Below are 12,357 nucleotides of genomic sequence, written 5' to 3' on the forward strand. Positions count from 1 at the left end.
AACTACTTGATCACAGTCAGGACTGCATACTCGCATCCTGGCGAGTGCCATTTCAATATGTTCGGCAAACCCCAATTGGGTCTTTTGAGACCATGTAAGTACCCTCTAATACCCGTGGCATCCATCAACAACTCTCAATACCTGTTTTTTCTTCCGACGTGCGTCTCTGGTTCTCACGCAACAGCTGCAGACACAACCTCCGGTCTTACGAATTTCGGACTTACACGATGCTTTTCGACAACACCGATCACCATGAACTGGCTGCAGCCAAAGTTCGCGGAAAAGTCCAAGTCGCCAAAAGGTCGGCCGAAGATGCGCACAGGCGGCTCAGTCCGGGGAACAACAGTTGTCCATGGTGACTACGGCTTGCGGATGAAGGACCACGATCGCCGTGTATCTGCGGCGTCGTTCAAACTCGGCGAGGACACGATCCGACGACGGCTACGAGGTATGAATTATACTTTATATAAGCGCGTGAGTGCGAATATCGGTGTATACACGTCGGGAAATGAAATGCGTATGGGTAAGGGAAAAGGAAAATTCGACTACTGGGCGGCAAGAGTTCCAGTCAGCAGAATTGTGTTTGAGATCAAGGGAGATATCCACGAGAAGATTGCCAGAGAGGCTTTCCGATTGGCAGCGCACAAGTTGCCGGGTAAGATATTATCTACGAATATCTTTGAAAGCACGACTTCTAACTGAGTTTTGATATTTCTAGGCCTTTGGGAGTTTGTCAAGAAAGGCGAGCCGCCAGTTGTTGGAATCACAAAACTTGGCAACGGAGTTACACTTGAAAGCCTGAAGCGAGCACGAAGAGCGGTTCCTTTGGGAATGGAGAACAGTCCCAATCCGCCCAAGACCACCTCTTCCAGCACTTCTCCTTCCCAATAGTCCTTTATTCCTTCCTTTTTGAAATTGGCATTTCAGTTCCCAGGGATTCTTTTAACCCTAACTCTCGCATCCGCCATCAAGCTCCAATTCCAGAGCCAGCACCCAATCTCTGGGCTCTCCTCGTTCGCTGCGCCTCCTCATCAATTTCCTTTGCATCAGGCTTCAAATCTACATGTACAATATGTCAGCCTCCTCCAGTCTCATGTATCATTAACTGTTAACATGGCGTTACTTTTGGTGATGTCTCTTTTAACGTCCAAAACAAAGAAAACGGAGACACATAACAAATCCATACCTTTATCAACTTCCCCTGAAATACTATTCGTCGAGCCCGCCGCTTGCGGGCCTTGCAAATTCGGATCTAGCTCTTCTTCTTCCCGCTGTTCGTTCGGGTCAGGTAGAATTTTGAGTTCGCTGACGGTGTTTTTCTCATTTACTTTGTTTCTTTTGTAAGCCGGACTCTTAATAAACGACGGGGTTCAATTGAATACGGCATACCACCAAGTTGTCCCTTTTGTTTAGGCGGAGTATTCGTGACGGTCTTGATAGACTCGTATCTATGAGTAGTCAGTATTTTTCTCTCAATAAAGTGTAGAAAAAGGCTTGCTGTGTGCTCTCGCCGCCTGGTTCCATTGTGTTGGTATTCGAGAAATGAAGAATAAAATTAAGTTACAATTGCATTTAATATCCAGTGTTTTTTTCAAGCATTACATGGGAAATTCTAGTCTTTATATGGGTTACTACGAACAATGACGTAACCAGTATCAGGACGGCAGTACATACCAGTGATGCCACATACACACGCAGGGGATAATTCAATGTGTTTTTATAAATGTAAATTTCAAGAGTCCACAAAGAGTAGTTACATAAAAACGTTGCATACCCTTTCTAAAGACATATTCAAACAATACACGCTTTTACATGCATACGCCGTAAACCCAAATTACCATTTAAGACCACTTTGGTGAATCAAAAATCCATGCCCATCAAGTACCTATATCCGAGGTTAGGAAATATTCAACATCTGCAAATTATGATGAACTCACCCTTCATAGATGCGCATAAACTTGGCGACAAAGGCTTCAAGGTGAAAAATGACTTTCTGTTTCAAGATTAGATTCGACTAGAAGAATGAGATATAAAATTGACGTACACTGCCTAGTTTGATTCTGTGTTCGTAGAAGGCGGACCATTTGATGACTTCTGGTTTCAAGGCGTCATCCACTTTTGTGATGAGTTTGAATGTGAGTGTCTATAGTCGTATAAGTTCGAATTCAGACTTAGAAACAAGGATATCCGGGGTTAATTACCTTAAGAATGGTGGTGGGTGGAATGCAATGGGTTAGTAAATCGTAAAGTCGTTCTCGAACTTGTAAAATTCGTGCGGGCGAGCGCTCTGCAAGGATTTCATCGGCAATGACCGATATGAGAGCTTCCCAATCAGGAGGCGGTATGGGGGTTGCGTCAGACACTTTCTCACTAAAAATGCTGTCAGTATCTAGGAAGCACTAATGAACTCTTGGAATACTAACTTTTGGGCATAGATCGCTTCAAACATGAGCAAGGCCCTACGTAGATTCCTTGCGCTCTCTTTGGCGATTCTCTGGTTCAAATGCTCAGAAACAGTCCAATTCTCCTTTTCAGCCGCACTGCGGAGAACATTGCAGATGTCGAGCTCTGAAGGGGCAGCAACTCTGACCAGCAGGGTTCGCGAGCGGATCGGGGCGATGATGTTTGAGGTGCTGTTTGCCAACAGAATCAACCTTAGATTCGGGCTGTATTTTTCCATTGTGCGGCGCAAGGCAGCTTGGGCATCTCGCGTTAAATGATCGGCTTCATTGATCACCACCACTTTGAATCGCTGCTTTGCGGATTGGTCCACTTGCTGTGTCTGCGCAACCTCCTTCAGCAGCTCCTGGACGACCACACGGTCATAGGTTCCAACGTCCGAGGGTGTAATCTCCAGGTGGTACACGGATGCGACGATGTTGAATTCCAGCTTGCGGTTGCTCGTCGTTTGGAATACTCGTGCATCGACTTTGATCTTCTCCACACCAGGTCCGTATAGCTCCTTCAGGGTCGCAATAATCCGCGTCTTTTTTCCTGCGCCAGAGGGTCCGTAAACTAGCAAATGGGGGAAATCGCCGCTTTGAGCCTGTCAAGATATACGAGTTAGTTGAAAGTTGGCTATCGACAAAACAGGCGAGGATCATACCAAAGACTTCAACCGGGCAGAGAGGTCTGAGTGGTATGTGAGCGACTCGAGTGAGCGCGGACGGAGTCTGTCCACTAGAAGAGCCATTGCTGGATATTCTTTCGTGAAGCAGTAGAGATGCGGTGATCAACGCAAGAGCAATCGGCGGTGGTGCATGAAGCCTTTTGCGGAGGACGCGTCGACGCGCAGCACTTAACGCTTGGTCTGTGCGCGAGCTGCTCAATCGTCTAATGCGCTATCCCCGGTATGGTTAGTACATGTCGTTTTAGTCTGGCCTCAGGTATAAATATTTATTCCACTTCTTCATCTTCTTCAATTGGTTACTTAATTCAATGTCAAGTGCTATATAGAGTTGTATCCATTACTTCCCTCAATACATCCAAACATCTTCCCGCCCTTCCCAAACATCTTTCTCAAGTCCGCAACGATAACCCCTGGACATTCCCACGCAGGAAAATGACCTCCTCGCTCAGACACACTTTCCAAAACTACAGGCCCTAACGTCGCGTTCCATGCCTTGGGTAGGAGGACCAAATCCTTCTCAAACCTAGCTACACCCAGCGGGACATCACTCCATTCTTTAGCCTTCTCAAACGCAGTCGGAGCCTGTTGCTCGTTTTCGTAATATATATTCAAGGACGCTGCCGGGCCGGCCCGAGAGAAATAGTAGATGCTGACCCATGTCAAGATGTCATCGTCACTCCAAGTGTAGCCATCACTCCAGTCGACGAGTTTCTCGTAGATCCAGGCCAGGAGCCCGACAGGGCTATCAGTCAGACTATAAGCCAGTGTTTGTGGTTTGGTGGATTGCAGAAGAAAGTATGCGTTTCCGCGGGTTGAAAATTCCTTAGTACGTGCGAGACCTGCGAGATCTGCATCGTCGAGAGGAGAAGGTTGCTTTGGTTCAGCGGGCGCGGCGTTGTTGAGGTGATATGCTTTGCAATGCTTTGAGCCGTATTTGAGAGCGATAAACCGGGTGACTAGATATCCGAGGTCGCCTGCTTGAACCACTTAAAGGGGTTAGAGAGTAAATCCCTTTTGAGGAGGTGGCATTAATACCATATTCATTGTATCCAAGAGCGAGCATTACTTTATGGTATGCTTCAGCATGGTGCTCGACATTGAACCCTTTCTTTCTAGGGTTAGTATCTCCCAGGATGACACCTAAAATTTTGAACTAAGCGATTGACATACTTTGTTGCTTGCAGACGAGAACCCAAAGTCAATCAAACTAGGTGCTACTACATGAAATGCAGGGCCATCCGTGCCTCCGTCAACCAAAATAGGCAGCATATCTCTAACCTGGAGAAAGCTCGAAGGCCAGCCATGCAAGACGAGAAGCGGGATAGCATCCGTAGTGACTTGACTTCTCTGGTGCACGAAATGGACGTCATATTTACCAAAGTCTTCAACCTCAATATTAGCAGTGTATTGCGGGAGCTCGTTGAGCTTCGTTTCAACAGCCCGCCAATTAAAATTATGCTGCCAATGGAGAGTCAATCGTTTGATTTCCGAGAGAGGCACACCACGAGCCCAAGGGTTAGTAAGCTCGGGGACTTCGGAGGGCAGGTCTGTTAATGCTAGCTTTTGCTGCAGGCGCTTAATCTTCTCGTCTGAGATGGAAATCTTGAACGGTGTGATTGAAGCCATTTTTAGAGTATTTAATTAGACTGTTGAAATATTTAGCTTTTGAAAGAAGATGCTGAATGCTTTTATAATCGGTAGTTGGTATCGTATTTCCGTGGCTTGGTAATGGAAAAATGACTTTCTGGAATTTCTATTGGGTGAAGCGTAACTTGTAACGCTAAGGACGCAAGAAGAATTCTTATTTTATGGGTACGTAAAGTGACTGTCTCAAAATACGCTCTAACCAATAACTTTCCTACATGCATTTGTGAGATCATTTCCACAATAAAAGTGATCAATTGATTATAATCCACTACCAAGCTTGACCTCCGGCTATGGAATGCCCCAATTGACGTTGAAATGATGAGAACTGCCTGCTAAGTTGTGTTAAAGCACTAACAAGATATCCAAAATTAGTCGTACTTCCAACTGGGCCGACGTTACTATAAAATTCCCCATCCACACCTCTCTCCAGCAAACTTTCCAACATAGCAAAAGCACCATCAATATGCATCTGTACTCTAGTATCCACCCCCAAAAGAACTTCAAAGTTAACAAATACAATACTTCCCAAAATCGCCAGCTCGAAGCTCCTCGCCGACTGATCAAGAGTATTGTTCAGCGAGCGGAGCGCGAGATTATACTGCTTCATGGAATATTCAAGTACTAGGTCTGATGATGATTCAGAGTGATAATAGTTGTACCTGCTCATAGCACCGATTGCAAGGGCAGTATGACGGATGTATGGTTCTGTGCAAGCAGCTTGCAATATTATACTCTCCCAGATTGGCGACTCGAAATAGAGGGAGAATTCTTTGGCGCAGACGTTGAAGAAGTAATCAAAATGAGGGAAATCCCTAGTGCTGAGCGAGAACATGCTTAGATGATTGGTTCTCAGGTCTATGGACTGGTTTTTCATAGCTCTTTGAGGGATAAGAGATTGAAAATCGCATTTTCGGCCAGTGGACGCGCAGGGTGAGCACGATGGTAGTCTCTCGTCGCACTTTTTGTGCCGAATTCTGGGGGCCTGTCAGCAATTGGACACTAGGATCATGACTTTACAGTCGTTTGCCAATTTCTACTACTAGCTATAGAGAGTACACATACTTGCAGGTCAGACAACCTGTCTTGACTTTTCGAACTCCCCTCGCACCTTTGCGGGATTTCTTAATCATAGTATCACCGGATTCACCGCTGTGCATGCTGATGCCGCTAAACTGTGTGCTTTCTAGAATAATTTGACACTGATACAAAAAAAAGGTGTGTGGTCAACACTTCAAAAGTCTGGACGTGGAGCGGGGCTGAATATACACGTAAATTGAGTTGGATTGTGATTGGCTGCAGCGTAACTTGAGATAGCCAAACCTTATGCCATATTAGCAGATAAATGGTGCAGACAATTCTAATTTCAAATATCTACGGTGAGGGACAAATTATTAATATTTCAAGGTTGTTGCCATTTACACTGTACAGTATCTATACAATAGTGCTAGTCCGTTCCTATAATCCTACATCCATGCAACAAAAGTAAAACGCCGGCCATGTGTGGGAGATGAGCAATGTACAAAAAAATAAAGCTTTTTTCAAAAATATGTCTTTTAAGGTGTGGCTCGTAAAACGCCGTTGTCATCATATCTCGCTTCTAAAGTGAAATGGTTAGCAGACATTCTCATCTTTAGCAAAACCCTGTTTCCTTACTAAAGAATGTGTATGACAGAGTAATCGTATCGATATTCTTCATAGCCGGATCCTTGGCAAAATCCGGGTCAATGAAGAAGAAAACCGGCATATCGACAGATTCGCCCGCGTTCAATTTCTGCTCCTCAAAGCAAAAACACTGGATCTTACTGAAGTACGGTGCCACTTGCCCCGGGGTGACGCTGTAGGTAGCAACACCGATGATATCCGCCGGACCTTTGTTTGTAGCTGTATAAAACGCCAGTGCAGTCTCGCCGGGTAGGACACGAACTTCGCGCTGTTGTGGTGTGAATTTCCAAGGAAGGACGTCGGAGACGGAGCCGTTGAAGGTGATTCGGAGGCGGCGCGATTCTGTGACGGGCGTCAATCGCGAGGCAGTGTCGCCGTCGCCGGTGCTGTGCACTTGGACGGGTTGGCCGTTCCATCCGGTTTGCTGGCATATCTAGATAGAAAGTTGCATCATCAGTATAGGAACCTAGAACTGACAGTCGGCCGGCTTACCATCTTATACAGCGGCACGGAACCATAGGCCAGTGCCAGTGTGCCCATTAAAATACTTGCGGTGTATAATCTGATGCAATTAATATTTTTATTTTCAGTCTCGTAGGATCCGACCGGCAACTCACAGCGTGGAGGTGTTCTTCTTCCTCGAGGTGGCATGGCTGTATGGTGACGGCTGCTGTCGCAGGATGGGATGCTGTGAAAAGAACCTAGAGCCATTGAAAGCCGGTTTCTTGAGTAATTGTCGTGCAAAGCATGAATAACATGTATCCAGCCTCCAAGCGTGAGGGCGCGTCATTTTCTGGCTGTCTGGGTACTGCGACTGAACTTTTGACGCATAATCACAAGCCGCGGATGCAATCGAAGCTCATTTGCTGTGTCGTCACGTGACGCCTCGCACTGTTTACTTCTACGATGAACGATAAATAGAATAAATTGAAAGTGAGAGTACTTCATTATGCAAATTTTCTTCTGGTATACTAATTCTATTCATTGTGTCCTGTCCGATCTTCAATGTTGGGGTTCCAATGCTGACATCGCACCCAGTACGCACTGGTATTACAATATAGCTCTCGGCTTCGAAATTATAGGATGGTACTCAATCAATTATTAGTATTACTGTTGGTACAAGTACAATATCAATATACACAAGGACACTGGATCCAGCAGTCTCCACCAATTAAACTTCTAACGCACAGGAATAGCCATCCAGGTTTGGTCTAACAACTAACCCCTACCTATCCAATCACTGATGATAAGACACGGCCAAAAACGCCTCGAATCAACTCTGGCTGCTCTTGGGCGCAGGTGAGGATAACTGCCGTGCTAATTGCGAAGGTGACTTGTTCTCGTGAGAGATACTATTCCATATGTTAGCGTCCATTCTCAAGTATAATCCAATCAATGGTACAACGACATAACTATTGAGAAACCCAATAAAGAGATCGCAACTGTCACCGTCGCACAATGTCACATTGGTCTTTCGTTAGAAGCACAAGTACATACCTTTCGATCGTATCGCCGGGGCAGGAGAGTCGCCACAGCTCTTGGTGCTACGAAGAATGCAATCTCCTGCCTTTTGGAGGTATTTTCCAGGAGGATGCTCCAGCCACAAGTGAAACACCCTGCGCCAACACAGAGGCCAGAGTCCCACATCATCGGTGTTACGGTTTTGTGGTCGAAAATCTTGGGTCCGAGTCTCGTCCTAGCAAGACAGACGGAGTAGTAAAAAAGGCTGATGAAAAGGGCCAAGAATGAGGATGACCGCATTGCATCCTTTACGGCCCGGGTGATGGCTTCTGCATGCGGTTTGGAGCGCATTCGCAGAAGCAACTGTAGCGGCAAATAAGTCAAGGCAGCGAATTTGAAGGCCCTCGCAAAGCGAGATATGGCGTGCCATTCGCAGCTTGTGCCGCATCCCATATGTACCATTTCGCAGGGTATCGGGGTGGTTTTAGCTGGGTCTCCCCAGACAGTTGGCCAGCCATAGTCCTTGCACATGGATTCGAGCAATGGTGCTTGGCCGGTGTCCTTTCCATACACAAACTCGCCCCTCCTTACTCGCCGCAGTGCTTCGATGAGCCTTTCGTCCACACTTGCAGCTTCTCCGATCCATTTCGCATAGGAACGAGGCAGTCTTTCAGGACAATAAAACCACGCCCACATGACCACGGCTGCACTTCCGGCAAAGACACCAGAATCGGCAATTCGAGGAAGAAAAGATTCCAGACGAGAGATGCCCCCCCTTTGGGCCTTCCGTCGATGCGTCCATCTATTCCAAACCGAATAAGTGACGATGCTCGCTGCCCTGACAAAAGAAAACAAAGTAAGATCCAGAGTTCTTCCTGCTAGATCTGGACGCTTCTGTTCCGCTCGTCCGGCAGAGCCATTCAAATGATTACCGTTGTGTAACTCTGAAGCGGACGAATTGCCATTCATAGTAGTGTGGCCATTCATAGTAGTATGGCTATTACGCTTCTTGTTTAACAAGTGGAATGCCACCCATGCCGAGATGAAGGCAGACAAAAATCGGAGTAGGCGAACCACTGTTTGTGATGAACGAATAGCTTTCCCTGTAATCACTTTGCTACAGATTGAAGAGAGCTGAAAGCACAGGAGCGGCAACCACGTGGCGCCGCCCACGAGAATGGCGCAAGAAGTTGGGAATTTTGCCAGCCCCCAGCTGCTGAGGAGGATTCGGACAAGCTGTAATAGCACGCTGGATTAGAAGCCGCAAGGGAGTATTGGTGGATGTTAGGCCTGTGCTCACCTGCCTAAGCTTCTGACGGTGGTCGATATCCTTTTTGAACAGCGTCGTTGCCAATGTCAGCAACTTGGGTGTAGTCAGGGCCAGATATGCCAATCCATAAGCCCGAAGCACGCTGCAATTGATTAGCTCGCCCTATCGGAACATAATTGCACACAACAACAATAAAACTTGGAACGTACGGCTTGATGCTTTGGACACCCATGACCCTTCCCTGAAGAGGCGCCATATTGCCGGTTTCATAAAATACGCGGCATGCTACGAGAGACCATACAGCCACACGGTCATGAAATAGACAAAGGGCGAGGACTGTTTAATAGAATGGGCGGGTAGGTGCTAATCAGGGATGCATGTGAAAGCGATGGTGGTTGTGTATCCTTAACAGCACTAGTCAATCCAGGGGCTGCGGCTGCATAGAAGAAGGTTTGATCGATGCACTGGCGCGGACAGCAGATCGGCATCGATTCCGCCAAGGGGATGGAGTTGTCAAGACGTAAATAAAGGCGAAGATTAACTTTCTTGAAGTGTCAAGGCCTGCAGTCCACAAATAGACAAGCGTGGTGAGGTTTATGCAAGAAATTCGAGTCAAGGGTTATTTCCGCCGTGGAGGCCAATTATTGTTAGCTCTGCCTAGCTCGACCGATGCAATTCCACCGGAGCAGCCTCGGTTGCTCTGTTTGTCAATTGTCCGGCGTGTCTGGTTCCACTGACATGAATGGATCAGGGCCAGGGGCGATCGCTGCAATTGATCGGAAGAAAATAAAGAAATGTCGCGGGGAGCACGTGGTGTTGACTACCGGACAAGGAAGCTACAGGCAATGTGTACGTACACAGTCGCACATATGACTCCGTGACTCAGTCTCGCAACTTTCCTTCGCATTCACTGTCAGCCTCACATTGAAGAAACAACACAAAAACAAAATGACACTCTTAGCGCCAAGCAGGTCTCCTCGTGGTGGCCCGAGCCAGAAGGTGAGAAGAGGACGAAGCGACGTCACAGCACGCGACCTGCGGGATCCGACGACGACGGGAAAATTTTTGCATGTGATCCTTCCTTCCCTCTCTCTCTCCACCAAGCGCCGGACTCCACTCGCTCTCCTCAAGTTCCATATCGACGCTTGAGTTCTGCGACGTATTCCGGCTGCCACCGTTCCTCCGACGCATCTCGTCTCTATTCTTCTTCATGCTCCGCTTCCATTGGCGCCCTTCTGCTGCTTTTGCCGACCCGTTATCGTCGTGTCGCGGCCGGAATCTCCCTTCCCCAGATCTTCCTCCCCGCGCTTTCGTCGCCTAGGCTGCGGTCAGCACGGCTTGTCGACTGCTGAATTGCGACACGCCTAGACAATCACTCTGGCAGCTTTTCTTTAGCAGTCTTGACAACCGGCAGACTGCCCTCATTCGTTTACCTCTGCACCCATTCAGCGCGTTCGTCCGTACATGGCAACGGGCGTGTATGAAGAATTATACCTCGGCTTTCGTCTATCGTTCTCTGAATCCTCAACGCTACGCTGCAAAACAGACCTAAATAGCGGTGCATTCAAAGCTGCATTAGCAGGAGACTCGGAGCGTACTCGTACAATCTGAGCCGCGCTACATTTTCCCATCATGAATGTCACAGGCGCACAACCCCAAGCCCGGGAGGAGCCCTCGGGGAGTCCGCCTCTGCCAGGTCCATTTGGATGTGAGTTGTGGTCTGCTTCTAGCCTGGGGTATGCTGATCGATTCTTCGCAACAGACTCTTTTGGTGCGAATCAGGACACTCCATACGATCCCGGCCCAGCCCCTCCACCTGGTCCTTCTCTTCTCGATGTCAGCGAGTCAAACATGCTCGATAATTTCTTTACCACCTTGAATACCGGTCAACTAGACATGGGGGATACTTGGTTCAATGCCCTCTCTCAAGAGAAAGGAACGAATCCGTTTGGGCTTGACTGGGCAGACGAACTCCCGCCGACATTCGAGGGCTCTGCGACGTCTTTATCACAAGCTCCGGCACTACCATACAACAGCAATAATGGACCCAAAAGAACAAACAGTTTAATGGGCGGAATGGGCCCAGACTCGGATATCCTCGCTGCCGCCTCAATGCTATATGGAAATGGAATACATACCGCTTCTAATTTCGGCACGCACAACTTCTTTCCCGACAGTGCAATGCACGGGATTCCTCCTACATCTCAACATCAACATCAACATGCTTTAAAACAAGAGGAAGAGGACCGCCCACATCAACGACTGCTTCGGCCGCAGCATACTACATCCTTTAATCTCGAACAACCCACACCGGCAGATCCACGAACAACAACCAATGTCCGCACTCTCCGTTGGGGATCAGATGCCGGGTTTGTTGACCAGGGCTACCTTAGGCCACCAGAAATGCCAAATGTGGAGGAACAGACGAATAGCCTGCTCGATCACGTAACTGTGCTTCTCCCCGATGACTCGACGAGTGCAACCAATACCAGAGCAACAAGCCCTGCACGAAACCCTCCTGAAAATGCCAACGACTCGGGATGGGGTGTTACGGACGACAAAAACGCGTCTCACTTGCGTCAAGGCAGCCGCGATAAGACGGAGAGTAACTTGCCTCCGAGGAAACGGTTGAAAGCAAAGTCTCGGCCCGACGAAAATTCAGACGATACTGGCACCCCTCCAAGGATGAAGAGACCTAAGAGTTCGTCTGGCGGCAAGCAGAGGAGGGGTTCTAATGATCTATTGTCTCGAAAGCTCAGCAGTAAAGCTGCTCGGGAGAACTTGACAGAGGAGCAAAAGCGCACCAATCATATATTATCAGAGCAGAAACGACGAAATCTCATCAAAACTGGCTTCGAAGACCTCTGCTCTCTTGTGCCCGAATTACGAGGAGGCGGATTCAGCAAGAGCGCTATGCTTCTACAGGCTGCCGATTACCTTGACGAGGTTCTCCAGGGCAACGACGTGCTCAGGCAACAATTAAACCAACTCAAGGCAATGAATGGCTTCTTGATCCCACGCTAATCGCCGTTACTCTCTTTTCGCATCTTTTTCTATTCTATTGTGGCGTGGCACACTTTTTATCCCAGACGGACGTGAACACCACCACCCCGTCTTGGAAGCATCTGGATTGGTTCTCACTCGAATTTACGATACCCCGCACAGTTTATTGGGAATAAGGAGCATT

General features: G+C 47.8%; 5 protein-coding genes across 5 annotated transcripts; 2 read left to right on the forward strand and 3 right to left on the reverse strand.

Moving 5' to 3' along the window:
• Nucleotides 1-57: 57 nt before the first annotated feature.
• TRUGW13939_07038 (uncharacterized protein) lies at nucleotides 58-891 on the forward strand (the record flags this gene model as incomplete). Its single annotated transcript, XM_035490180.1, has 2 exons — nucleotides 58-655; nucleotides 719-891. The coding sequence occupies 2 exons, from the start codon at nucleotides 58-60 to the stop codon at nucleotides 889-891; spliced, it is 771 nt and encodes a 256-aa protein (XP_035346073.1).
• Nucleotides 892-1,860: 969 nt separating this feature from the next.
• TRUGW13939_07039 (uncharacterized protein) lies at nucleotides 1,861-4,756 on the reverse strand (the record flags this gene model as incomplete). Its single annotated transcript, XM_035490181.1, has 9 exons — nucleotides 1,861-1,885; nucleotides 1,938-1,993; nucleotides 2,045-2,143; nucleotides 2,202-2,370; nucleotides 2,424-3,046; nucleotides 3,107-3,180; nucleotides 3,586-4,116; nucleotides 4,166-4,238; nucleotides 4,301-4,756. 9 exons carry the CDS (start codon nucleotides 4,754-4,756, stop codon nucleotides 1,861-1,863), a joined length of 2,106 nt encoding a protein of 701 aa, XP_035346074.1.
• A 1,574-nt stretch (nucleotides 4,757-6,330) lies between these two features.
• On the reverse strand, nucleotides 6,331-7,229 carry TRUGW13939_07040 (uncharacterized protein; the record flags this gene model as incomplete). Its single annotated transcript, XM_035490182.1, has 4 exons — nucleotides 6,331-6,374; nucleotides 6,431-6,872; nucleotides 6,932-7,001; nucleotides 7,057-7,229. 4 exons carry the CDS (start codon nucleotides 7,227-7,229, stop codon nucleotides 6,331-6,333), a joined length of 729 nt encoding a protein of 242 aa, XP_035346075.1.
• A 439-nt stretch (nucleotides 7,230-7,668) lies between these two features.
• TRUGW13939_07041 (uncharacterized protein) lies at nucleotides 7,669-9,426 on the reverse strand (the record flags this gene model as incomplete). The annotated part of the gene is made up of 4 exons (XM_035490183.1): nucleotides 7,669-7,791; nucleotides 7,937-9,136; nucleotides 9,201-9,312; nucleotides 9,380-9,426. 4 exons carry the CDS (start codon nucleotides 9,424-9,426, stop codon nucleotides 7,669-7,671), a joined length of 1,482 nt encoding a protein of 493 aa, XP_035346076.1.
• Nucleotides 9,427-10,802: 1,376 nt separating this feature from the next.
• TRUGW13939_07042 (uncharacterized protein) lies at nucleotides 10,803-12,194 on the forward strand (the record flags this gene model as incomplete). Its single annotated transcript, XM_035490184.1, has 2 exons — nucleotides 10,803-10,878; nucleotides 10,933-12,194. The coding sequence occupies 2 exons, from the start codon at nucleotides 10,803-10,805 to the stop codon at nucleotides 12,192-12,194; spliced, it is 1,338 nt and encodes a 445-aa protein (XP_035346077.1).
• Nucleotides 12,195-12,357: the final 163 nt, after the last annotated feature.

Source organism: Talaromyces rugulosus, chromosome IV, assembly GCF_013368755.1.
Source record: "Talaromyces rugulosus chromosome IV, complete sequence".
NCBI classification, from domain to species: Eukaryota; Fungi; Ascomycota; class Eurotiomycetes; order Eurotiales; family Trichocomaceae; genus Talaromyces; species Talaromyces rugulosus.